The sequence below is a fragment of the Hibiscus syriacus genome, unplaced genomic scaffold (genome assembly GCF_006381635.1).
Source record: "Hibiscus syriacus cultivar Baekdansim isolate YM2019G1 unplaced genomic scaffold, ASM638163v2 tig00000218_pilon, whole genome shotgun sequence".
Classification (NCBI taxonomy): Eukaryota; Viridiplantae; Streptophyta; class Magnoliopsida; order Malvales; family Malvaceae; genus Hibiscus; species Hibiscus syriacus.
In genome coordinates, this window is record NW_024061774.1 from 96085 (window position 1) to 122408 (window position 26324).

The window sequence follows — 26324 nt, forward strand, 5'->3', positions numbered from 1 at the left end:
GCCATGAAAAGAAGACAGTATTTTCTTGAAGACAAGATTCATATGGATCAAATTCTATCCTTTCTCAATGGAACAAAGGATTAAATCTACGAAAAAAAACGCATAGTACAAGTAACTTCAGTACAATTTGAACTTCCCAATTGCAATCAAAGTTTTGAAATACTTTATGGTGCCATTAAAATACAGTAAATAGGATTAATTACTATTACAATGAAAAGGAAATAAATAATACCATTTCAAGTAATTGTTCACCAAACAGTTTAGCTACTCTTCAATACAAAGTAATTTTCTATCAATTCAACCATTGAATTACCTTGAATAGTGTCGAGTCTTCAGCTTTGGCTTTTATTCAAGGATAACGAGAAGCGTTGTGTGTCTGGAGCTCACTTCCGAAAACTAACAGCTATCTCTTAATTAAGATCTATATCCTTCAGATACAGGAGTATCGTAACCTCCAAAATAATTATAACATATAAACAAGACCTCTACAAACTCATATGATCTAACCTAAAAACATCAAAAATGGTTTAAACCCAAAACATCTTAAAATGAACCAAATCAAATGTGTGCATGTTGCCACAGGATTGCCAAAACTTCCACCAATAGGGAAGATGAATTTTAAAATAAGATTAGATTAATAATTGATACACTAATAATGTATAATTTTATATATTTTCAGTGAGATAAATAATGTTATAATATATATTATCATGAAATTTTAAAATTGTTTTCAAAATTTAAGTTTAATAATGTGTCATCATACTATTAAGTGATATATAAAATTTATACATCAACATAATGGCTGTAAATTTTAAACCCATTTACTTAAGTTTATTAAAAACCAGGGGCAAACGGAGTCTTGTAGAAAGAAGCAAATACAGCTGCTAAAATCACACTCGTATAATCTTTCTATAACGATGGAGAAGGCCATATGTCGATAGTCCAAATTTTTAACTAAGTGGGTGCCTAAATAGACCCTATAACGTTTATGAATGAATAAAAACTGACAATCAAGCATGTCCACTTGGAAAATTATTGAAACAAATGAAACTTCGACACAGACTAATAACGCTCGTTTTCCACTATAAAAAGACCAATCTTGCTAGTGCTGCAACATCGGAAGAGAGAGTTGAAAGATGGGTTTTACAAACTTGGTAGTATTGCTCCTGGGAGTGGTGGCTCTCACCGTTCCCTCCCTTGGTACGTACGAGTCACCCAATTATGGGAAACCACCGGCTCCGGTTCACAAACCGCCAGAGGTTAAGCCAACACCAATTTACAACCCACCAAAGAAGGAAAAGCCCGAGCCTAAGCCATACAAGCCTCCTGTCTATGAACCTCCAAAGAAACCTCCGGTGTATGAACCTAAGCCACCAGTTCATGAACCTCCGAAGAAACCTCCGGTCTATGAACCTAAGCCACCAGTTCATGAACCTCCGAAGAGACCTCCAATGTATGAACCTAAGCCACCAGTTCATGAACCTCCAAAGAAACCTCCAGTGTATGAACCTAAGCCACCAGTTCATGAACCTCCGAAGAAACCTCCAGTTTATGAACCTAAGCCGCCAGTTCATGAACCTCCAAAGAAACCTCCAGTGTATGAACCTAAGCCACCAGTTCATGAACCTCCGAAGAAACCTCCAGTCTATGAACCTAAGCCGCCAGTTCATGAATATCCGAAGAGACCTCCAGTGTATGAACCTAAGCCACCAGTTCATGAACCTCCAAAGAGACCTCCAATGTATGAACCTAAGCCACCAGTTCATGAACCTCCAAAGAAACCTCCGGTGTATGAACCTAAGCCACCAGTTCATGAACCTCCGAAGAAACCTCCAGTGTATGAACCTAAGCCACCAGTTCATGAACATCCGAAGAGACCTCTAGTATATGAACCTAAGCCACCAGTTCATGAACCTCTAAAGAAACCTCCAGTGTATGAACCTAAACCACCAGTTCATGAACCTCCAAAGAAACCTCCAGTCTATGAACCTAAGCCACCAGTTCATGAACCTCCAAAGAAACCTCCAGTGTATGAACCTAAACCACCAATTCATGAACCTCCTAAGAACTAAGCCACTATATTGATTGGTAGATAAGTATTCAACACCTAAATAAGAGCAATTTTCAGCTCATGTTCTATTTTCTTTTGAGCTATTGTTATGATGTAATATTTTCTTTGTAGTTCAGTCTTCTTGTTGTTCAATGCTGTACTTTTTTTGGTCATGCAGAATCAGCCTTTTCTTAGTTCCCATTACGTACGTGTAGTAGAAAGGTGGCAAATTATACAGAGGCCAAGATAGCTACAATAAATCGAGGCAACGATTAGACTGTTACAATGTCCAATCTTTGTACAACCCAACTTGTTTCATGCAATCATGAATATAAAATAAATCTATAAAGTGGTTTCATGATAACAATTAGATCGTTATAATGTCCAATCTTTGCGCAACCCAACTTATTTCATGCAATAATGAATATAAAATAAATCTTTCAAGTGGTTTCATGATAATAGAGAATATTATTTTTATTAGAAATTTTAAGTTCAATTAAATATGTATGCAGAATGTATACATTATCAATCATATAAAAAGAAAATTCTAAATAGATAATGCCATATAATCATTTAAAAAAAATGAACTACTAAGAAAAACTATGGGATTTTTTTGTGAAATTACAGAATTATACAAGCACCTATTAAAGTATTCTAAAAAGAAAATAGTCCATGATTTCTAGAACATGCTTGTAAAATTACAGAATTATACAAGCACCAATTAAAGGTATTCTAAAAAGAAAATAGTCCACGATTTCTAGAACATGAATAACGTTATTTATACAAAAAAAATATGATAATATTGATTATTGAAATGTGTTGCGTGCTTTAAAGAAAATGATAGCTTTCAAGTTTGATATTGAAGCAAAGGACCAATGAGAATTTAAGTTCAATTTCAAATACGCCTTCATTTGGAATGCGGCCATTTGTTTCTGAATATGGTGAAACTTAAGAGAGCATTCAATACTATAAACGCATGGTTCCTAGAATAATCTAAAACAAGCATTTAAAATTATTAATTAAAGTGATTTCGACGATTAAAGGAAATATTATTTTCTCTTGACATCATGAGTTCGAATAATTATATCTGTATAGTACATTCAATACCGATGATTATAATTTTTTTTGAACAGATAATTACTATATATATGGGGATGTGAATTAGAGCATGTGTAAGGATGTTACTCCTGCACGTATCCTTGTCAAGAATTTTCATTTTTATTCCCGTTTCGCGATTCACTGCAGATATAAAATCTAAAACCATTCACGTTCAACAATTAGCAAGATTAAAATAATTTCCGTCTCATCGTCCATATCAATCACGAGATCCACTTAATCTTTGTTGTATCTATTTCTCGATCCACATCATATAATATATTTATAAGAATAAGTTAAAAGGTATAACCTATTTCTAATGAAAAATATAAATATTTATCCTTGACAAAAATACTGCTTTCCCTTCTGCTAAAGGCAATCTTTATTGGGAAACCAAAAAGTTAGGAGATGATCCAAACAATAGCACTTACCGCGATAGAACCAGAATAAGCATCAAATATAGGACAAACCCCCCCCCCCCCACCCCAAATAGGGGTTTAAAAAATTGACCCGACCTGTAAAATTGACTGAAATCGACTCGAGTTAAAATTGTTTTTGACCTGCGCTGTGACGATCCAAAACCGACTTGAGTTGGAACTGATGTTTACCTGAACCCGAGTTGGACCTGGAAATTATGGATCTGAACCCGACCTGAGAACGATCTGAACCCGAATAGAACCGAAAATATGATACCCGAACCCGAACTGCATCCGACTGATATGACCTGGGTAAACAATGGTATTACTCGACCTGTTTTCAACCTGACCTTTATGCACATGACCTGTAATTGACTCAACTTGTAAATGATTTGACATGTTAAAGTGATCTGATATTATCCTGACTTATATGTAATAATTTACAATTAATATATTATGTTTTAAATTTATAATAAACTTATGATAATTAAATTTAGTTTTTATATTAATTACAATTCTTTATATTTTTATAATTCTTATTATAATTTGTATATTATAATCTGATTTTTATATTAATTCAATTCTTTATTCTTTATAATTCTTATATTATAAATTTTATTTATAATCACTAAATTAAATTTAAATATTGACTTATTGACATTATTTTATTAAATTATATAAATTGAGTTAAAATATTCATAAATATAATTTACTTTTAATGTGAAAATTGATTAATAATTTAAATATAACTTAATTTAAAATTTTAAAATAAAAAGATATTAGTTGAAATGATAAACTTATTAAAGATTTGAAACTTGGATAACATTACAAATACTAAAATAAAAAATTATAAATGAAGTTAATTTTATTACACTTGCAAACATTAAAACTACAACAAAATCAACTAAACAAAATAAATTTATGTTGGAATAAATGCTCTAAGATCTTATAGTTAAGGTTTTACAAGGTTAAAAGTAACTATACTACCAGAAATATCATCGTCAAGCATTTATACCTAAATGATGTCAACATTATTAATTATGGGTAAATTTCTAACTTTAAAAGCCAAAATGTCACCAACATAATTCCACATGAGTAACTATTTAGATAAGAATTTAAAAGGTTCAAAAATTGAATTAAATCAGACCAACAACAATAATTTACAAGCCATTAGTGAGTAATAGACATTTTAGTTCTAAAACTGTTTTTATACTTTTTTTTCCTGCGTATTTGATATCAGCCTTAATAGTCATATAAAACACACCACAACAATAAGAGCCTCGTTAAAAAACCACACTAAACCTAAGTGAAATAAAAAGAGTGCACGTACAGTTGGGTAAATCCACTCCTATAGATAAGCACTAAAAATAATCTTCCACTCATAATAACAGCCACACACCCATGGAGACCATAATTAAGCCGAAACGAAGGGCTAAAGCTGCAGAACGCATCCCAAACATATCCAAAAACAAAGCCTCCAAGTGAAGTAGAGGAATCAAGAAGTATTTAAACAGGGATCATCCCCAACATTGGCTAAAGAGACGCAAACCACAGAAGCTAAAGAGGACATCCCACAGAAGCTTGGACATCCCTGGCACCATCAATCTTACCGAGCTCCAGTCCACTCTAGTGCAAGCGACATACCCAAAGCAATTCACAAGCAACAGAAAGCACAAAACATATATGCTATTCAAACAAAGCATATAGCCAAACCAAAACTTCAGTAGAAAGCACAAAACATATACGCTATTCAAACATAAATAGAAAAATAATACACCTTTAACCAATAAGAACAACAAAGACATATAAACTGCAGTAAAATACCTGGCTTGAACCAGTAGGAACCCAGCTGCTTGAATTGTTAGGGTTATGAGGCAAGACTCCAGGGTTAAACCTCTGAGAATGAATACTAAGCTGCTTATAAAGGGCCATCTTATTCCTTGGAGGAGCTCTTGGCCCTCCTTTCTCTGTATCATTAACATGAAGCCTAGGGAACATAGGCCCCATGATCTTGTCATCATCTTTACGTCTCTTCATTACTATTTTTTGAATCAAAATTTAAACCCAAAAAATTCACAAAATTCATTTTTGCACAAAACTCACGCAGATATCACAAAACTAAAACCTGCCTCTAAAAATCAAGTTTCAACAAACCCATAAAGCAAACTGTAGGTTTAGACTGAAGAAAAAAAAGGCATATTTCCACAAAAATAAGGGCTTCGACACTTAAACCACACTCAAAATTAGTGTTCTATTATATATACCCTATCACTATTTGAATCCGAATTAATATTAATTTACCTGTTTCGAACATGATTCCAAAAATTAAAGGTAAACCAGACCCCAACCCGACAAGATTTATCATAATTCTATTTTTCACATAATCAGAGAAAAATGCTGCAGATCAGTCCATGGTGCAGGGGGAAACGAAGGAGCAAAAATGAAGCTACTAAGAACCAATATTTGTAACAAAATAAAAGAAAGCCATTCAAATTCTTCAAATATAAGAAAATTCATTCCAAGTTAATAACTTAAAATGTTTCAATATTCGTCAGATTCTTAATTAAACCTTTATAATCTCCAACCCTTTAATTCTAAGATGTTATAATTATTAACATAATCTATATCTTTCCGTAACAATCATTCCACAACAAAAAGTGAAAATTCTAATCTACATAAGCAGATCAAATAACCCAATTCAAAAGATCGATTAGTTATGTATAAAAAGACTGAATCAATAAAATAAAATAAAAAAGAGAAATAATACATGATAGAACATAATCAGATAACTGAAAATGGGGAAAATCAAAGTGGTAAGATTTTCTCTACCCAGAAACGGAGCTCGTCAAAGAAGAAACCATCGAAGACGTAAAGTGAAAGTTGAAGCAGAGAGGGCAAAGAGGGCTTGTAGAAATCCACTTAATTGAACCTAAAATAGCATAAAGTGTTAGGTAAATTTTAGGGAACATAAGAAGAGGAGAAACTTCTGTGGAATTTGGGGGAAGCGAAGTGGAATGAAACGGGAAGGAAAGTAGGTTTAAATACTTCATACAAAAAAGGCTTCAATGGCGAAAGCAGTAGGGCAGCTTTTTCTCCCCTTTTTGCACCATGCAAGACCTGAAATTCAAGTAATTTATAGTGTAAGGAACCACATAGATAAACAATAACAAAGATTACAACAAAATGAGATCTCCAATTTCAGATCGTATAAATACAGTTTAAGACAAGTTCAATGAAGCTTATTAGCAATTTAGCAGACCCCACGCCTCTTCTGAAAATAGTAATAACACCTAGCAGTAAACTGAAAGTGTGATAGTGAATAGAGTGATAGCATTAAACTAAAGTACAAAAGAAAACATGTATTTTACAATGTTTACCACTTTGTTGGTCGTCTATCATGAGGTGATGGTGGAGAAGAGGCTCGATGATGTGATAGAATAGGTGATGGCTCTCGTTGTGGAGGTGTATAGTCAGGTCGATCAGGTGATGGCTCTGGGTGAGGTGATGGCTCTCGAAGTGGAGGTTTCTCATCATGCGTGCCATCAAAAAACGCTTACTAGCTTGCCACCAATCAGTGGCAAGCTCAGCTTCCGTGGGTGTCAGCCTCTGTAATGGAGTGTTGGCCTCCTAACAATATAAAAACTCAAACAAAGTTAAACGTATACTAGTAATAACTTGTTTATAAACATATGGTAGTATTTGTGTTAACTTACATTATTTATTGTCGTATACGGTAGTAAATCTTCCCATTGCTGCAAGGTCCGTTTCCTCTTCCAGGAAATAGCCCTAGGAATATCATTAGAAGTTTTTAATGCATATGTTTGCATGGCGGGAAAGGCCTCAAATATCCAAATCTACAAACAATATAATAACAAACATTAGTAATTGTTAAATAATTAATTATAATTTTGGAAACATTATATAAAAATTCTTACCTTAAAGGCCCAAATAAAGCCTGACAAAGTGTATTTGGAACCATCGCCACGCAAACTTTTTCGATCATCAAAGGCAGACGACAACTTATTCCATGTAGCTTTCCATAGATACGAACCCCACGGAAACAGGTTCCATGCATTTAGGTCCTCTACCAATTTAATTAGATCATTAGGAATAGGTTGTCTGGCCTCTCTGCCTAAAAAGCCGGCATGAAAAAGTATTAGAAGGCATACTCGGACAACATCGACGTCATCCATCCGAGTAAAACATCTTTCTTATTCATAATCTCGTCAAGTCTTCCACGTGTAAATTCGGCTTCTCCATTGACAGCTCAGGAAAAACCCGGGATAACCATGATAGGCGGGTAATATGTCTAGTGTACCGACATACATCATCGTGTCCGAAGCGTAGACCGGTGATTAAGCAAAACTCCTCCCGCCCAAAACACGTATACGCTGGTGGAAAATCAAACCATATATCTTCATCACGACGTTGTATAGTCTCTGGTAGATCGTTAGTCATGGTTTGAAGAAACAGATGGGTCAACATAGCATCTCCACCCGGATGTTGTACTTTCAGCCATGGCTCGAAGCAAGTATCCTCAAATATTTTTCTTTGTGCAGGTGAAAGCTTCGACGCAATTATTTTGGCCAGGCTTACTTTATTTCTTAAGGTCAATTGAGCCGAATAAAAGTTCTACAAAAACAATAAACATACCAAGTTAGATATACCAAAAACTACACTGTAAAGATATACCACGAACAATAAACATAAAGAGTAGTAGTTTATTCTTCAAACTTAAATTTGCAACACTGTGAATTTAGTATTTGTCTTTGTTTTTTTTGTTGAAGTAATGCAATTTATTCAAGTTTCAATTTGCAGAAGAAGAATAGTTTCTGAAACTTAAAATCGCAACACGAAAATGAAAATCGCAACACGAAAATGACTATCGCAACGCGAATTTGACTATCGCAACGCGAATTTGACTATCGCAACACGAATTTGACTATTGCAACGCGAGAATCGCAACGCGAAACTAAAATCACATTACGATTCTGTTGTTGCGATTTTCATTTCGCGTTGCGATTCTCGGTTTCAAATACTAAAATTGAAACTTGAATTGATTGCATTACTTCAACCAAAAGACAAAACAAAGACAAATACTAAATTCACAAGGTTTAAAGACTAAACAATTTAGTAGTATTGGCAGCAATCGAATGAATTTAATAAGCAATCTAAATGAAATGGTTAATCTATTATTGAAATTACCAATAGACTTATCATCAATTCCAATATGAAAAACCTAATAATAAAGCAAAAATTTTAAATTAAAAATAATTAAAAAAACTAACCCTCGGTGGTTGATTTGGTTGATTTTTCATTTCTGACCGTGAATGATTGTGAGGGTGGCTCTGAGAGATGGAGATAAACGGATTTCGCCGGAGATGGGGACTGATTTCGTCGGAGATGGGGACGGATGTCGCCTTAGAGAGTGAGAGTTGGAGATGGGATTGAGTTGTGATTTAGGGTTTTAGGTTATGAGTTGCGATTACGGGATATACTGTGGAAGGTTCAGTGTTCTGATATATTAATATTCGTGTTTGGAATTTGAAAAAAAATATACGTTGTGATAATAATGGCGCTTTGAAAATCGCATTGCGATAGTCATAATCGCATTGCGATTTACATATTCGCATTGCGATAGTCGGAATCGCAATGCGATAGTCAGAATCGTGTTGCAAATATGGAAACTAATTTGCGATACCGGAGATCGCGTTGCGAATTATCGATCGCATTGCGATTTAGTTGGTCATTTGGGCAAATCCAAAAAAAGTTGGTTAAAATCGTATATTATAAGGCATTTTTGGTCACTGAGATTATTTTCTCTTTTTATTTTGATAACACTTTTATGTAGTCTTACTTATAATAATATTTTTTTTTATTTTTTGTTTTTAATTTAAATGATGTCCACATGCAGTAACATTATATTCTTATTATAAATTAAAATATTTTTACTGAAATTTATTATCAACTTTATTATTTTATATTTACATAACTCATATGTTAAATTTATGTAATAATTTTTAACAATTTAATTTAATTATTTAATAATTATTTGTTCTTTTCTATTTTAAACAAGTATATATCAAATATATTTTTATTATTTTTATTTATGAATTCAAGTTTTCATTTATATTAACCAAAGATAGCTTTCTAATTTTCAGAAAATGGAAAATGAAAACTATTTTATGAAAACAAAACAAAAAATATTTTTAGAATCAAATGTACCCTGATTTTTTAAAAGTATTTTTATTATAAAATTATTGAAACATCTTATTTATTCTTCAATTAATTATACTTTCAAACGTATATTTTTAAATAAATATAACTTTTAAATGAGTAACAACAAATATTTAAATTAACGGTTTATAATTTTTTCACAATATTTTCAATAGCATTTAAAAAAAATACTTTTCAATAACCATGAAGAATTAAGTCTAAAAAAACTTTAAAATTTCTTGTTATGAATTGTGCTTGGATCCCTTTTAAATACATTAAAATTTACTACTATGTCTACACATATTTTTAAATCTTTATTAAAATAATAAAATTGATATATGGAAAATCAAGGGAATTTTAGAGAAAACTATACATTTAGTCATCCAAATTTTCATGTGATTTTGTTACCTAATTTTACGTTTTAATTTTATTTTGGTCATTAAAAAAATAATGGTGATACTAACGTGTCACTATAAGGTAATTTCACATTATTATTAAAAAAAGTAAAAGAATATCACAACAACAATTCAGTTAATTTTTTATAGTGAATAATCAAAATAAAACTAAAATATAACGTTAGATATAATTTTTAAAAATTGTTAAATAATCAAAATATAACTGTACTAATAACTTAGCAACTAACTATATAGTTTACCGTAAATTTTAACGACAGCATTGACCCTAAATTGTTATCACAAAAGCAAAAGGAAGGCTTCAATTGAAAAGAAAAGTTTTGGCTAGAGTTATGGAAATTTGAAATACTATATCCATTGGAGTATTATTATGATGAAGTTGAGATGCACCCATCAATCTCCATCTCAATGTTGTGTCTTCTCTCAACCACACCATTTTGTTGAGAGGCATGAGGGCACGTAACCCTGTGTTGCACCCATGCAATTGCAAGCTGGGCACCTAGCACGCAAAATTCACCACCCGTCTGTTTGCAACGCTAACAAATTACATTGAAATTGATTTTTAACCATAACATAAAACATGTTAAATGCTTGAGTAACGTCATATTTATTTTTCAACTAGTAATTCCAACAGTTTCTGTTGTACAGATCATCAAATGAAACATAGTACTTCCAACCGAATTAATTGGTGCAGGTCCCCATACATCTAACTCAACTAGCTCAAACATATGATTGTAAACTGAAGTAGACCTAGAAAATGGTAAGCAACAACTATTTCCAAATTTACATGTACCATATATAGTATATACATTCTTATTAACATGTGTTTTTAGAATGTTATGCACAGTGTTTGATGCAAGATACCCCAGGCACAGCTGTCCAACCAGTAGTTTTGACACCATTGATGTTTTGATTATCAAGAGATGATAACGATGTAGTGACATGATGTATTGAACTGTGATGAACAATAGAAGGTTCAATGAGTAAAACCCATCCACCATTTTACCTTCCAATTGAACATTCCCAGTGGTTTCATCATTCCCAAAACATTTAGTTGAATGAAACTCAAGATAAACATTATGTCATGAGTAAACCTAGACACAGAAAAAAATTAGACATATAAATAAATTTTGAGTAATATGAGGAACACAAAGCACATGATCAAGATCCAAATTATGAGCAGCAGGAAAACTTTTCTTATATACGAGATATCAAGAGTAAAAGCTTCACCCAGAATCACCTTACCATTACTTGTATAATGTTGACCCTTTGGAGCAGTACTGTTCATAAGTCACATGATGTGTGGCTTCTGAGTAAGGAAACCAACGATTCAAGAGCAAGAGAACACCTTTTAGCAATAAAGGAATTGACATGGGCAGTATAATGAGTATTATCCCCAACAAAGACCTTTGTCCTCGTAGAAGAACTAACAAATGGATTATAACATGGGTCAGTAAACTTAGGAGTGAATTTACACGCATTGGCTTCTATATCACTATTGTTTTTAGATCAAGACGCTCCCACCCCTTTGAAGTCCTGATCAAACGTATGCCAACACTTATCAACCAAGTGGCCTAATTTACCACAGAGCTGGCACTTATGACGAGGTCGACCTTTGTACTCACCGTTGCCCTGATTATTACCTTAATTGTTACCACTTTGATTTTCATCACCTCTAGCTTTATTGTTTCCATATCCTCATCCGCGGTCATGCCTTTTCATGTTGGTGCTGACAAGTAACCTAGTCGAATCCTTGACATGAGATTCTGCATCAATAAGAACAGACGTTATAGTGTCAAATGTATATGGTTCATGTCTCACAGTAATAACTGCGACAATGGTTTAAACTTAAACAACACTCTATTGACAAGAGTAACAATCTATTCTACCTCTGACACCAGAGTCCCACTTGTTGATAAAAGATCACAGATCTCCTTGATTTGAGTAACAAACTCACGAATCGATATATCTCTTTTTTAAGAGACCTTAACCTATAATGCAAACTCATTATTTTTGTAGTGGTAAGTTTAGAATACAGTTTAAGAATTGTGCTCCATATCTGAGCCGTAGTCTCTGCTCCAACCAACTGAGGCAAGATCGAAGGGCTGATGGTCAATAAAAACCATGATTCTAGGGAGTTATCTTGCTTCATGTATTGACTATATGCAAGATTAACCACCAGTTCATCACATTCATCAACAATCATTTGTGAAAGAACAAACACAGATCCATCTAAGAAATGCTCCAGTTCATAATCACGAACCATGAACAACACTTGCTGCTTCCCTAGAAGGAAATTAGAGTCATCAAGGCGAATCTTAACATATTTGTTACCAAACATTGATTCAGATTTTCTTGTAACTACCGAACCATTTGCAATGTCACTACCCACCATGATTGAGCCAAGAACCACAGAGATCGAAGCAAAGATAAAGAGAACGCATCATACGAACTTCCCACAGTCACCTGGACCATCAGCGAATGATACCATTTTGAAGAACCCAGATAGAAGCAAGTTGAAAAAAAAACAGAAGGCAGATGAAGAATGAAAGGTAAAAGAGTAAGAGAGAAGGTAAAGAGAATACACTGCACAGAACGATCACACAAAGGATTAATAGCATAAAAAATCTCAATGACGCTAATCAATACAGTGAATAAATCCATTAAATTAGCTGTCCATTATTCTCATATGTAATGGAGTTATTTCCATATGTAATAGGAGTAAAAGGAGATAGGATAGTAGGTTGTCCCAACGTTGAGAGTAATTACTTTTGAATTATGAAATGACTTCCGTGGGACTTAATCTCACGACCCCAAGATTAAAAAACTTGTACTCTATTAACTGAGCTGGGTGATTAGAAGAATTTTATGGGCAACAAGATACATGATTTGACCCCTTACTCTTCTTCAATTTATATAGCCCATATTCCTCTGAGTCAATACTACAAGTTTGACCCATCATGAAGCAATGGGCCGGAACCTTTAACAAGAAACTGTTATCAAAATAGAATGCACAACTTGCAATCCCTTGAACAGCTGAACCGAGTCAATTGCTCAACTTCTTAATAGCTACCGGAATCCATATGAATCATACTGGTTCATCGAACTATTGACCAGTGTTCAGGGCTCTTTTTTCTTCAGAATTAGTTCTACCAAATCTGCCATGAAAAGAAGACAGTATTTTCTTGAAGACAAGATTCATATGGATCAAATTCTATCCTTTCTCAATGGAACAAAGGATTAAATCTACGAAAAAAAACGCATAGTACAAGTAACTTCAGTACAATTTGAACTTCCCAATTGCAATCAAAGTTTTGAAATACTTTATGGTGCCATTAAAATACAGTAAATAGGATTAATTACTATTACAATGAAAAGGAAATAAATAATATCATTTCAAGTAATTGTTCACCAAACAGTTTAGCTACTCTTCAATACAAAGTAATTTTCTATCAATTCAACCATTGAATTACCTTGAATAGTATCGAGTCTTCAGCTTTGGCTTTTATTCAAGGATAACGAGAAGTGTCGTGTGTCTGGAGCTCACTTCCGAAAACTAACAGCTATCTCTTAATTAAGATCTATATCCTTCAGATACAGGAGTATCGTAACCTCCAAAATAATTATAACATATAAACAAGACCTCTACAAACTCATATGATCTAACCTAAAAACATCAAAAATGGTTTAAACCCAAAACATCTTAAAATGAACCAAATCAAATGTGTGCATGTTGCCACAGGATTGCCAAAACTTCCACCAATAGGGAAGATGAATTTTAAAATAAGATTAGATTAATAATTGATACACTAATAATGTATAATTTTATATATTTTCAGTGAGATAAATAATGTTATAATATATATTATCATGAAATTTTAAAATTGTTTTCAAAATTTAAGTTTAATAATGTGTCATCATACTATTAAGTGATATATAAAATTTATACATCAACATAATGGCTGTAAATTTTAAACCCATTTACTTAAGTTTATTAAAAACCAGGGGCAAACGGAGTCTTGTAGAAAGAAGCAAATACAGCTGCTAAAATCACACTCGTATAATCTTTCTATAACGATGGAGAAGGCCATATGTCGATAGTCCAAATTTTTAACTAAGTGGGTGCCTAAATAGACCCTATAACGTTTATGAATGAATAAAAACTGACAATCAAGCATGTCCACTTGGAAAATTATTGAAACAAATGAAACTTCGACACAGACTAATAACGCTCGTTTTCCACTATAAAAAGACCAATCTTGCTAGTGCTGCAACATCGGAAGAGAGAGTTGAAAGATGGGTTTTACAAACTTGGTAGTATTGCTCCTGGGAGTGGTGGCTCTCACCGTTCCCTCCCTTGGTACGTACGAGTCACCCAATTATGGGAAACCACCGGCTCCGGTTCACAAACCGCCAGAGGTTAAGCCAACACCAATTTACAACCCACCAAAGAAGGAAAAGCCCGAGCCTAAGCCATACAAGCCTCCTGTCTATGAACCTCCAAAGAAACCTCCGGTGTATGAACCTAAGCCACCAGTTCATGAACCTCCGAAGAAACCTCCGGTCTATGAACCTAAGCCACCAGTTCATGAACCTCCGAAGAGACCTCCAATGTATGAACCTAAGCCACCAGTTCATGAACCTCCGAAGAAACCTCCAGTCTATGAACCTAAGCCGCCAGTTCATGAACCTCCAAAGAAACCTCCAGTGTATGAACCTAAGCCACCAGTTCATGAACCTCCGAAGAAACCTCCAGTCTATGAACCTAAGCCGCCAGTTCATGAATATCCGAAGAGACCTCCAGTGTATGAACCTAAGCCACCAGTTCATGAACCTCCAAAGAGACCTCCAATGTATGAACCTAAGCCACCAGTTCATGAACCTCCAAAGAAACCTCCGGTGTATGAACCTAAGCCACCAGTTCATGAACCTCCGAAGAAACCTCCAGTGTATGAACCTAAGCCACCAGTTCATGAACATCCGAAGAGACCTCTAGTATATGAACCTAAGCCACCAGTTCATGAACCTCTAAAGAAACCTCCAGTGTATGAACCTAAACCACCAGTTCATGAACCTCCAAAGAAACCTCCAGTCTATGAACCTAAGCCACCAGTTCATGAACCTCCAAAGAAACCTCCAGTGTATGAACCTAAACCACCAATTCATGAACCTCCTAAGAACTAAGCCACTATATTGATTGGTAGATAAGTATTCAACACCTAAATAAGAGCAATTTTCAGCTCATGTTCTATTTTCTTTTGAGCTATTGTTATGATGTAATATTTTCTTTGTAGTTCAGTCTTCTTGTTGTTCAATGAGTATCTGTACTTTTTTTGGTCATGCAGAATCAGCCTTTTCTTAGTTCCCATTACGTACGTGTAGTAGAAAGGTGGCAAATTATACAGAGGCCAAGATAGCTACAATAAATCGAGGCAACGATTAGACTGTTACAATGTCCAATCTTTGTACAACCCAACTTGTTTCATGCAATCATGAATATAAAATTAATCTATAAAGTGGTTTCATGATAACAATTAGATCGTTATAATGTCCAATCTTTGCGCAACCCAACTTATTTCATGCAATAATGAATATAAAATAAATCTTTCAAGTGGTTTCATGATAATAGAGAATATTATTTTTATTAGAAATTTTAAGTTCAATTAAATATGTATGCAGAATGTATACATTATCAATCATATAAAAAGAAAATTCTAAATAGATAATGCCATATAATCATTTAAAAAAAATGAACTACTAAGAAAAACGATGGGAATTTTTTGTAAAATTACAGAATTATACAAGCACCTATTAACGTATTCTAAAAAGAAAATAGTCCATGATTTCTAGAACATGCTTGTAAAATTACAGAATTATACAAGCACCAATTAAAGGTATTCTAAAAAGAAAATAGTCCACGATTTCTAGAACATGAATAACGTTATTTATACAAAAAAAATATGATAATATTGATTATTGAAATGTGTTGCGTGCTTTAAAGAAAATGATAGCTTTCAAGTTTGATATTGAAGCAAAGGACCAATGAGAATTTAAGTTCAATTTCAAATACGCCTTCATTTGGAATGCGGCCATTTGTTTCTGAATATGGTGAAACTTAAGAGAGCATTCAATACTATAAACGCATGGTTCCTAGAATAATCTAAAACAAGCATTTAAAATTATTAATTAAAGTGATTTCGACGATTAAAGGAAATATTATTTTCTCTTGACATCATGAGTTCGAATAATTATATCTGCATAGTACATTCAATACCGATGATTATAATTTTTTTTGAACAGATAATTACTATATATATGGGGATGTGAATTAGAGCATGTGTAAGGATGTTACTCCTGCACGTATCCTTGTCAAGAATTTTCATTTTTATTCCCGTTTCGCGATTCACTGCAGATATAAAATCTAAAACCATTCACGTTCAACAATTAGCAAGATTAAAATCATTTCCGTCTCATCGTCCATATCAATCACGAGATCCACTTAATCTTTGTTGTATCTATTTCTCGATCCACATCATATAATATATTTATAAGAATAAGTTAAAAGGTATAACCTATTTCTAATGAAAAATATAAAATATTTATCCTTGACAAAAATACTGCTTTCCCTTCTGCTAAAGGCAATCTTTATTGGGAAACCAAAAAGTTAGGAAGATGATCCAAACAATAGCACTTACCGCGATAGAACCATGAATAAGCATCAAATATAGGACAAACCCCCCCCCCCCCCCGACCCCACCCCAAATAGGGTGTAAAAAATTGACCCGACCTGTAAAATTGACTGAAATCGACTCGAGTTAAAATTGTTTTTGACCTGCGCTGTGACGATCCGAAACCGACTTGAGTTGGAACTGATGTTTACCTGAACCCGAGTTGGACCTGGAAATTATGGATCTGAACCCGACCTGCATCCGACCTGAGAACGACCTGAACCCGAATAGAACCGAAAATATGATACCCGAACCCGAACTGCATCCGACTGATATGAACCCGAACCCGAGATTGACCTGGTAAATAACTGGTATTACCCGACCTGTTTTCAACCTGACCTGTTATGCACATGACCTGTAATTGACTCAACTTGTAAATGATTTGATATGTTAAAGTGATCTGATATTATCCTGACTTATATGTAATAATTTACAATTAATATAATTATGTTATTTTAAATTTATAATAAACTTATGATAAATAAATTTAGTTTTTATATTAATTACAATTCTTTATATTTTTTATAATTCTTATATTATAATTTGTATATTATAAATATGATTTTTATATTAATTCAAATTCTTTATATTCTTTATAATTCTTATATTATAAATTTTATTTATAATCACTAAATTAAATTTAAATATTGACTTATTGAACATTATTTTATTAAATTATATAAATTGAGTTAAAATATTCATAAATATAATTTACTTTTAATGTGAAAATTGATTAATAATTTAAATATAACTTAATTTAAAATTTTAAAATAAAAAGATATTAGTTGAAATGATAAACTTATTAAAGATTTGAAACTTGGATAACATTACAAATACTAAAATAAAAAATTATAAATGAAGTTAATTTTATTACACTTGCAAACATTAAAACTACAATAAAATCAACTAAACAAAATAAATTTATGTTGGAATAAATGCTCTAAGATCTTATAGTTAAGGTTTTACAAGGTTAAAAGTAACTATACTACCAGAAATATCATCGTCAAACATTTATACCTAAATGATGTCAACATTATTAATTATGGGTAAATTTCTAACTTTAAAAGCCAAAATGTCACCAACATAATTCCACATGAGTAACTATTTAGATAAGAATTTAAAAGGTTCAAAAATTGAATTAAATCAGACCAACAACAATAATTTACAAGCCATTAGTAAGTAATAGACATTTTAGTTCTAAAACTGTTTTTATACTTTTTTTTCCTGCGTATTTGATATCAGCCTTAATAGTCATATAAAACACACCACAACAATAAGAGCCTCGTTAAAAAACCACACTAAACCTAAGTGAAATAAAAAGAGTGCACGTACAGTTGGTAAATCCACTCCTATAGATAAGCACTAAAAATAATCTTCCACTCATAATAACAGCCACACACCCATGGAGACCATAATTAAGCCGAAACGAAGGGCTAAAGCTGCAGAACGCATCCCAAAACATATCCAAAAACAAAGCCTCCAAGTGAAGTAGAGGAATCAAGAAGTATTTAAACAGGGATCATCCCCAACATTGGCTAAAGAGACGCAAACCACAGAAGCTTGGACATCCCTGGCACCATCAATCTTACCGAGCTCCAGTCCACTCTAGTGCAAGCGACATAACCAAAGCAATTCACAAGCAAACAGAAAGCACAAAACATATATGCTATTCAAACAAAGCATATAGCCAAACCAAAACTTCAGTAGAAAGCACAAAACATATACGCTATTCAAACATAAATAGAAAAATAATACACCTTTAACCAAATAAGAACAACAAAGACATATAAACTGCAGTAAAATACCTGGCTTGAACCAGTAGGAACCCAGCTGCTTGAATTGTTAGGGTTATGAGGCAAGACTCCAGGGTTAAACCTCTGAGAATGAATACTAAGCTGCTTATAAAGGGCCATCTTATTCCTTGGAGGAGCTCTTGGCCCTCCTTTCTTTGTATCATTAACATGAAGCCTAGGGAACATAGGCCCCATGATCTTGTCATCATCTTTACGTCTCTTCATTACTATTTTTTTGAATCAAAATTTAAACCCAAAAAATTCACAAAATTCACTTTTGCACAAAACTCACGCAGATATCACAAAACTAAAACCTGCCTCTAAAAAATCAAGTTTCAACAAACCCATAAAGCAAAACTGTAGGTTTAGACTGAAGAAAAAAAGGCATATTTCCACAAAAATAAGGGCTTCGACACTTAAACCACACTCAAAATTAGTGTTCTATTATATATACTCTATCACTATTTGAATCCGAATTAATATTAATTTACCTGTTTCGAACATGATTCCAAAAATTAAAGGTAAACCAGACCCCAACCCGACAAGATTTATCATAATTCTATTTTTCACATAATCAGAGAAAAATGCTGCAGATCAGTCCATGGTGCAGGGGGAAACGAAGGAGCAAAAATGAAGCTACTAAGAACCAATATTTGTAACAAAATAAAAGAAAGCCATTCAAATTCTTCAAATATAAGAAAATTCATTCCAAGTTAATAACTTAAAATGTTTCAATATTCGTCAGATTCTTAATTAAACCTTTATAATCTCCAACCCTTTAATTCTAAGATGTTATAATTATTAACATAATATATATCTTTCCGTAACAATCATTCCACAACAAAAAGTGAAAATTCTAATCTACATAAGCAGATCAAATAACCCAATTCAAAAGATCGATTAGTTATGTATAAAAAGACTGAATCAATAAAATAAAATAAAAAAGAGAAATAATACATGATAGAACATAATCAGATAACTGAAAATGGGGAAAATCAAAGTGGTAAGATTTTCTCTACCCAGAAACGGAGCTCGTCAAAGAAGAAACCAGCGAAGACGTAAAGTGAAAGTTGAAGCAGAGAGGCAAAGAGGGCTTGTAGAAATCCACTTAATTGAACCTAAAATAGCATAAAGTGTTAGGTAAATTTTAGGGAACATAAGAAGAGGAGAAAATTCTGTGGAATTTGGGGGAAGCGAAGTGGAATGAAACGGGAAGGAAAGTAGGTTTAAATATTTTCATACAAAAAAGGCTTCAATGGCGAAAGCAGTAGAGCAGCTTTTTCTCCCCTTTTTGCACCATGCAAGACCTGAAATTCAAGTAATTTATAGTGTAAGGAACCACATAGATAAACAATAACAAAGATTACAACAAAATGAGATCTCCAATTTCAGATCGTATAAATACAGTTTAAGACAAGTTCAATGAAGCTTATTAGCAATTTAGCAGACCCCACGCCTCTTCTGAAAATAGTAATAACACCTAGCAGTAAACTGAAAGTGTGATAGTGAATAGAGTGATAGCATTAAACTAAAGTACAAAAGAAAACATGTATTTTACAATGTTTACCACTTTGAACTCCATCAGTCCGTCGAAAGGTTGATAAGCGGCAATCCTGCTAATGCTCATCTCTTTCCCGTTTCTCAATATGGCTTGCTCCGCATTGTCTGCTAGCCAGCGCTTAACCAAATCCAAAGACAACTGAAAAATAGATATATTAAAAAAGAACCATAAAGCATTTTAAAAATTAAAAGAAGGAAAAAAAGAGCGAGGGAGAAAACCCGCTTGTTTTTGGCGCCACAGTTGTAGCCTTGTGGCTTAAGCGAGGGAGAAAATCCGCGTGTTTTTTAATTTTATTTGATATTGTAATGTTGTCCCTTAGTTTTAAATTTATTCAATTTAGTTTAAATTTAATGATTTAATATATTAATTTAAGCTTCATATTTCAACTTTTTTCAATTTAATCCAAATTTAATGTTATAATTTATTAATTTAAGCTTCATATTTAAAATTTGTTTAATTTGATCCTTATATATTTTTCAATTCTTTCAATTAATATATATGTTTATATTAATAAATTAATATATAGTTTATATATACTATATAGTTTATATATACTAATGAACTATATAATATATAGTTTGTATCTACCATATACTATATAGGTTATACATACTAATGAACTATATAATATATAGTTTATATATACTAATGAACTATATAATATATAGGTTATATATACTAATGAACTATATAGTATATAGTTTATATATACTAATGAACTATATATAATGTATAGTTTATATATACCATATAGTCTATATATATTATATAGTTTATATATACTAATAAATTATATAATGTATAGTTTAGGGTTTAGAATTTTTATATATAGTTCATATGTAAATTATACTATATATATAGTATAGTTTATATATATATAAATATATATATATAGGTATATGTATACTATATAGTATATAGTATAACTATTATATATATATATATATATATATATATATATAGGTCATATGTAAACTATATAGTTTATATATAGTTCATATGTAAACTATAGTTCATATGTAAATATAGTTTATGTAAACTATAGTTAGTATATAAACTATATAGTTTATATGTAAACTATATTTCATATATAAATATAAACCTTAGTATATATATATATATTGTAACACCCCAACCCGTACCCGACCCAAATGCGAGTCCGAGGTGTCACATTGACTTTTTAAACTTTGACTCTTTTGAAAAACAGAGAAATTTAAAACTTTGTTTAAAGCAAAATACGTTAATTTACATAAAAATGACCACAAAATACAAACTCCATCAGAGTACTCGTAATTAACGACTTATTACATGCCAACACTCTATACACACCAAAATACATACTTTATCGATTACTTCTGATCTTCTAGTAATAATATTGTCCTGGCCACTTCTATGCTTGCTCTTTTCGTTTCTTGGTACCTACGTGTAAATCACTTACACGCTAAGTCTTAGACTTAGTGAGGCAATAAATAAACATTTAACAACCAATTCATGAGTATGCATTCTTATCATTTGATCATGACATTTCAACATGCATGTATCTATTACACGATAACATATATAAGTATGTCATGCACATGTAAAACTTACCTTCGTGTGCCACTTTCACTTTAATTTATCTTTCAATTATATTGCCCATGTATATTATTGAGAATAGAGGTATGCGAGTACACTGAGGTTGTGCACACATATGCTGTCACCACAGCTCGTATAAATGTCCCGAAGGACCTATCATCCCGAAGGATGTCATCTGTGTCCCGAAGGACCTGTCATCCTGAAGGATGTAATCTGTGTCCCGTAGGACCTATCATATGTCTTATAGGACATATGTAACCCTCGACTTTTGGCATGCCAACTATACCTATAACTCTCGTATCATATACTATGGGCATTTATTATGAATATGTTTCTCATCACTTGTTCTTTCTCTTCTATCACATACCACATGTATGTGTAACCATGTATTTCATATCATATCACATGTATCACGTATTACATATTCATATGTCATTTCATATCATATCACATGTATCACGTATTACATATTCATATGTCATTTCATATCATATCACATGTATCAAGTATTGCATATTCATATATCATTTCATATAGTCACATAGCTTATCTCATTTCACATTGGTCATGTCTCATAACATATATCACATATGCATATTATGTAACATATATAATAACCTATACTCATTTCATGTATTCATGCACATATAAGAATCACCAATCAAATAACATTTTTGGAGTCACTTCTTACCATAGTAACTCCATCACTGACTCATCGCAAGCCAATGTTCGTTCAATAATATAAGTACAATTAAAATTGCACTCACCTTAGCCTTATTTGATTTGAATCAATTCTAATCCTTTGATTATTCCAGAACTTGTTTAGGCTCAATATCTACATAAATATAACATTTCAAAACAATTATCAGAAGCCTAAACCTTAACCTTGATGTTAACAACTTAAACCGGTTTAATGAATCAAATTCTATTTTTTTCATTTAGGGGGGAATCGATACCCCCCAGGGGGGGATCTGTTCCCCCTGCACATACTGGAATTTTCGTCCAAGAGGGGGAATCGATTCCCTTCATAGGGTATCGGTTCCCTCTACCCAGAAATTGTATTTTAACCCCGAAAATCATCAATTCTTCACTTAATTCTTCTATTTTAAACCCCTATCATGTCATTAAACTCAACTACCATTACTTAAACCAACTTATATCCATGAAAATCATCTATAACTTAAAAATCCTATCCTTCATATGTAATTCAAGAATCATACTCAAATTTTAATATGTTCTAAATACAATTCTAACACTTCATATTCCTTAATTAGCATGATGACAAGTCAAATTTAACTTCAAATTCAACTTATCAACTCTTTTCCATGATTTCATATAAAAACTCATTTTCTTAAATCTCTTATAACTTCTTCATCTTTTGATTATAAGACAACTGAAGCTTTCCTTAAGCTTATTTATCATCTAATGATCCAAACCTAACCTTTAATTTAACAAATAATCAACAAATCAGAAAACTCTTACCTTATGCTCTGCACGTTGGAGAAGAAGAAGGTAAAAAGAAGAAGAGTTTTCTAAATACTCTCCCCCAACGTTTATCTCTTCATAAAGAGATAAAAAAATATCTTTCATGATAAATGACCATTTTGCCCCTTAATTCCTTTGATAATTACTAATAACTTTCAGAAAATATTTCTAAACAAATCATTGAACTATTCAATCATCTTACTTTAATCACCAAATTCTGAAACTTTACAATTTAATCACTAACCCGTATTTTGGGATGTTACATATATATTTATATATAGTTCATATGTAAACTATAGTTCGTATATATAGTATATAAATATAAATATAAACCCTAAACCATATATACTATATATATAACTATATAATTTATATAATATATATAATGTATACATAAATGTGTATAATTTAATACTTTTTTGTATAAATTTTAACATCACAATTTAAAATTATTTCGATTTAATCCCTCATCAATGTGTGTTGTTTAATTTATTTAATTTTTTATTTGTAATTTCATATTTATTCAATTTAGTCCTCCAAATTTTATTTGTATATGAAATTGATCCATACTTATTACTTAATTATATTTTTTAATTGGCCAATAACTTTTTAAATGAGTATAATTTAGTATTTTTTGTATTAATTTCAACCTCACAATTTAAAATTATTTCGTTTTGATCCCTCATCAACGAATGTTGTTTAATTTATTTAAATTTTTATTTGTAATTTTATATTTGTTCAATTTAATTCTTAAATTTGTATTTTTCATAAATTTGAACCATGATTATTTATATTCTTAGTAATTTACTCTAAATCATATACAATTACAAATTACAATTCAACATTCGCGAAAGACGAAAATAATTAATCCAAAAATAAAAATTAACCCGATTTGAACTCAATCCGTATCTGATAGAGATCCGACCTGAATTTTACCTGCCAATGATGTGACCTGATCTGAACGAGATCCGCATGAAGTCCATCCGAACCTGAATTAACCTGCTTTTTAACTGCTTCGGACCTGAATTGTTTTGACCTGAACTGGTAACGATCCGAACTGAAAATGACCTGACCTGAACCCGATTTGGATCTGGTGTCAAATCAACCTGAAAATAACCTGAACTGATTTGACCTGACCTAAACCCGATCTAGATCTGATGTTAAATTTACCTGACTTGACATGTATCTGATTTTACCCGACCTGCCAGGATCCGACTGAAACCTGAACGTTTACCCGATTTTACAACCCTACCCCCAAACAAAGAAACAACCACATCCAACTAAATAACTCATGTTTCACCAAAAACAGAAGCACAGTATAATCTTTTGTTCTCAACTATATATTTTCTTTCCTTACTACCTCCATACAAATTAATCGTACGGATGAACTTTTTATTCTTGCTTTTGTATTGGTATGAGTATGATTCAGTACTAATGTATTTTGAGGTTCCATTTTAACTTTAATCATATTTTTAAATATTTTTAAATATTTAAAGTGTATTTTTAAGTTAGTAATAAATATTATACACATGTAAATGGGTTAGAATCCACTTCAACTTACAAATAAAATGAATTCTACAATATTTTATCTTTTTACAATTGATATTTGAACAATACAATTGTTGGATTGCAACAAAATAAAGGATCAAAATAGAGAAAAATATTATAAATTAATGTAAAAATCATATAAATGGAAACTGAAAAACTTTTAATTTTGTATCAATTGTATATAATGTTCATTTCCCAAACTGATATGGTAAGCTTTCATTGTGTGGGCATTACTTACAAGCTTAACATTTCAATAAACTACATCAACCATATCAGCTACAATCAAAGTTGTGAAACTAGACTCGGTTTTCCATGTCCTTTATTTACGGAATTTAATTATTCATATCCATTGACTTTAGTCTTGCCTTACTTTCCACATTCATCAAGAACCAAACTAGGTAATGACTTTTTTAAATTTTAAAAATGATTAATTTATAAAATTATAGAAGATAAAAATAGTTTCTTAATAAAAAATATAAAGATAATATTTAGGAAAAAGAGTACATGACACCTCTATACTTGTCCAAAGAACAAATGTGCTATGACATTTTTTGCACTCAATATGACTCTCGAACTTATAAAAAAACCCAACGTGGCCCTTTGACCAACAATTTATGTCGTTAACTGTTTAATGTTGGGTAGTGACACTCTGATCGCCCTCATTGAACTTCCTTTCAATACCCCTCGAATGGAAAGGACGACTTACACCTCTTAAATTCACTGACATTCTTGAAGCCTACGCTCTCCGCTATTTCTAAATCTAACTTGCTCGTTATTCCGGTGGTCGATACATCCCCTGTAATGATCCTCGTTCTTCACTATCCGCATATATGCTCAAATGAAGGACGTATACCGCTTAGAATGGTTACCTCTGTTGTAAACCCGCTTCCACAAGTGTTTCTAGGTATGTTTAGGCATTTAGGCCCCTCATTGACTCATTCTTACTATTTCGGATCATTCTTAGCTCTTACGGGCCTTAACCGGGTCAAAACTGACCATCCAAAGGGAGTAGTATCGATACTCTACTTGTAGTATTGATACCCTAGGGTCAAGTATTGATACCCTTATGAGTAGCAATACCAAAAATATATTCTGTTGGAAAAAAGGGGGGCCTCGGTATCGATATTGTCCCCCTGAGTATCAATATTGCAGGGATAATATCAATACTCTCCCTGGCAGTATCGATACTCCTAGCTTAAATCCCTAATTGTTGCCCCAATTCATCCAGTATCGATACTATTCATCTCAATATCGATACTTGAACCCTTAAATGGTTATTTTAGGCTTGGAAAATTGTCCAAAATCATCATAAAGATCATAATTTGGTTCCTAACCATGTGCTAAAGCTTTAGGGAGTTAACTAAGGTCTTAAAGTAGTATAAAAATGTCTTCTAAGCCTCTAAAACGTGATTTGATATTGAGATCAAATATAAACCCTAAAATG

The 26324-nt window shown here is 32.2% G+C and overlaps 1 protein-coding gene across 10 annotated transcripts; it reads left to right on the forward strand.

Moving 5' to 3' along the window:
* The first annotated feature begins 1129 nt into the window (after positions 1–1129).
* Positions 1130–15658, forward strand: LOC120151598 (repetitive proline-rich cell wall protein 2-like). 10 transcript variants are annotated; one of them, XM_039164072.1, is made up of 3 exons: positions 1130–2000; positions 14697–15158; positions 15225–15658. In XM_039164072.1, the coding sequence occupies exons 1-3, from the start codon at positions 1137–1139 to the stop codon at positions 15372–15374; spliced, it is 1476 nt and encodes a 491-aa protein (XP_039020003.1). In that variant the 5' UTR covers positions 1130–1136; the 3' UTR covers positions 15375–15658. The 10 variants fall into 10 exon arrangements, 8 of the variants coding, with proteins under 8 accessions (XP_039020003.1, XP_039020191.1, XP_039020051.1 ...); XM_039164260.1 differs by having other exon boundaries at positions 14697–14918; positions 15081–15658; XM_039164120.1 differs by having other exon boundaries at positions 1130–1856; positions 1923–2000; positions 14697–15658.
* The last annotated feature ends 10666 nt before the right edge of the window (positions 15659–26324 follow it).

What these genes read in the sequence shown, in the direction of transcription:
- LOC120151598 (XM_039164014.1), top strand. Translation starts at nt 1,137, where the DNA reads ATGGGTTTTACAAACTTGGTAGTATTGCTCCTGGGAGTGGTGGCTCTC. An exon ending in TCTATGAACCTAAGCCACCA is followed by an intron (nt 2,001 to 14,696) that starts GTTCATGAACCT and finishes GAACCTCCAAAG; the next exon opens with AAACCTCCGGTGTATGAACC.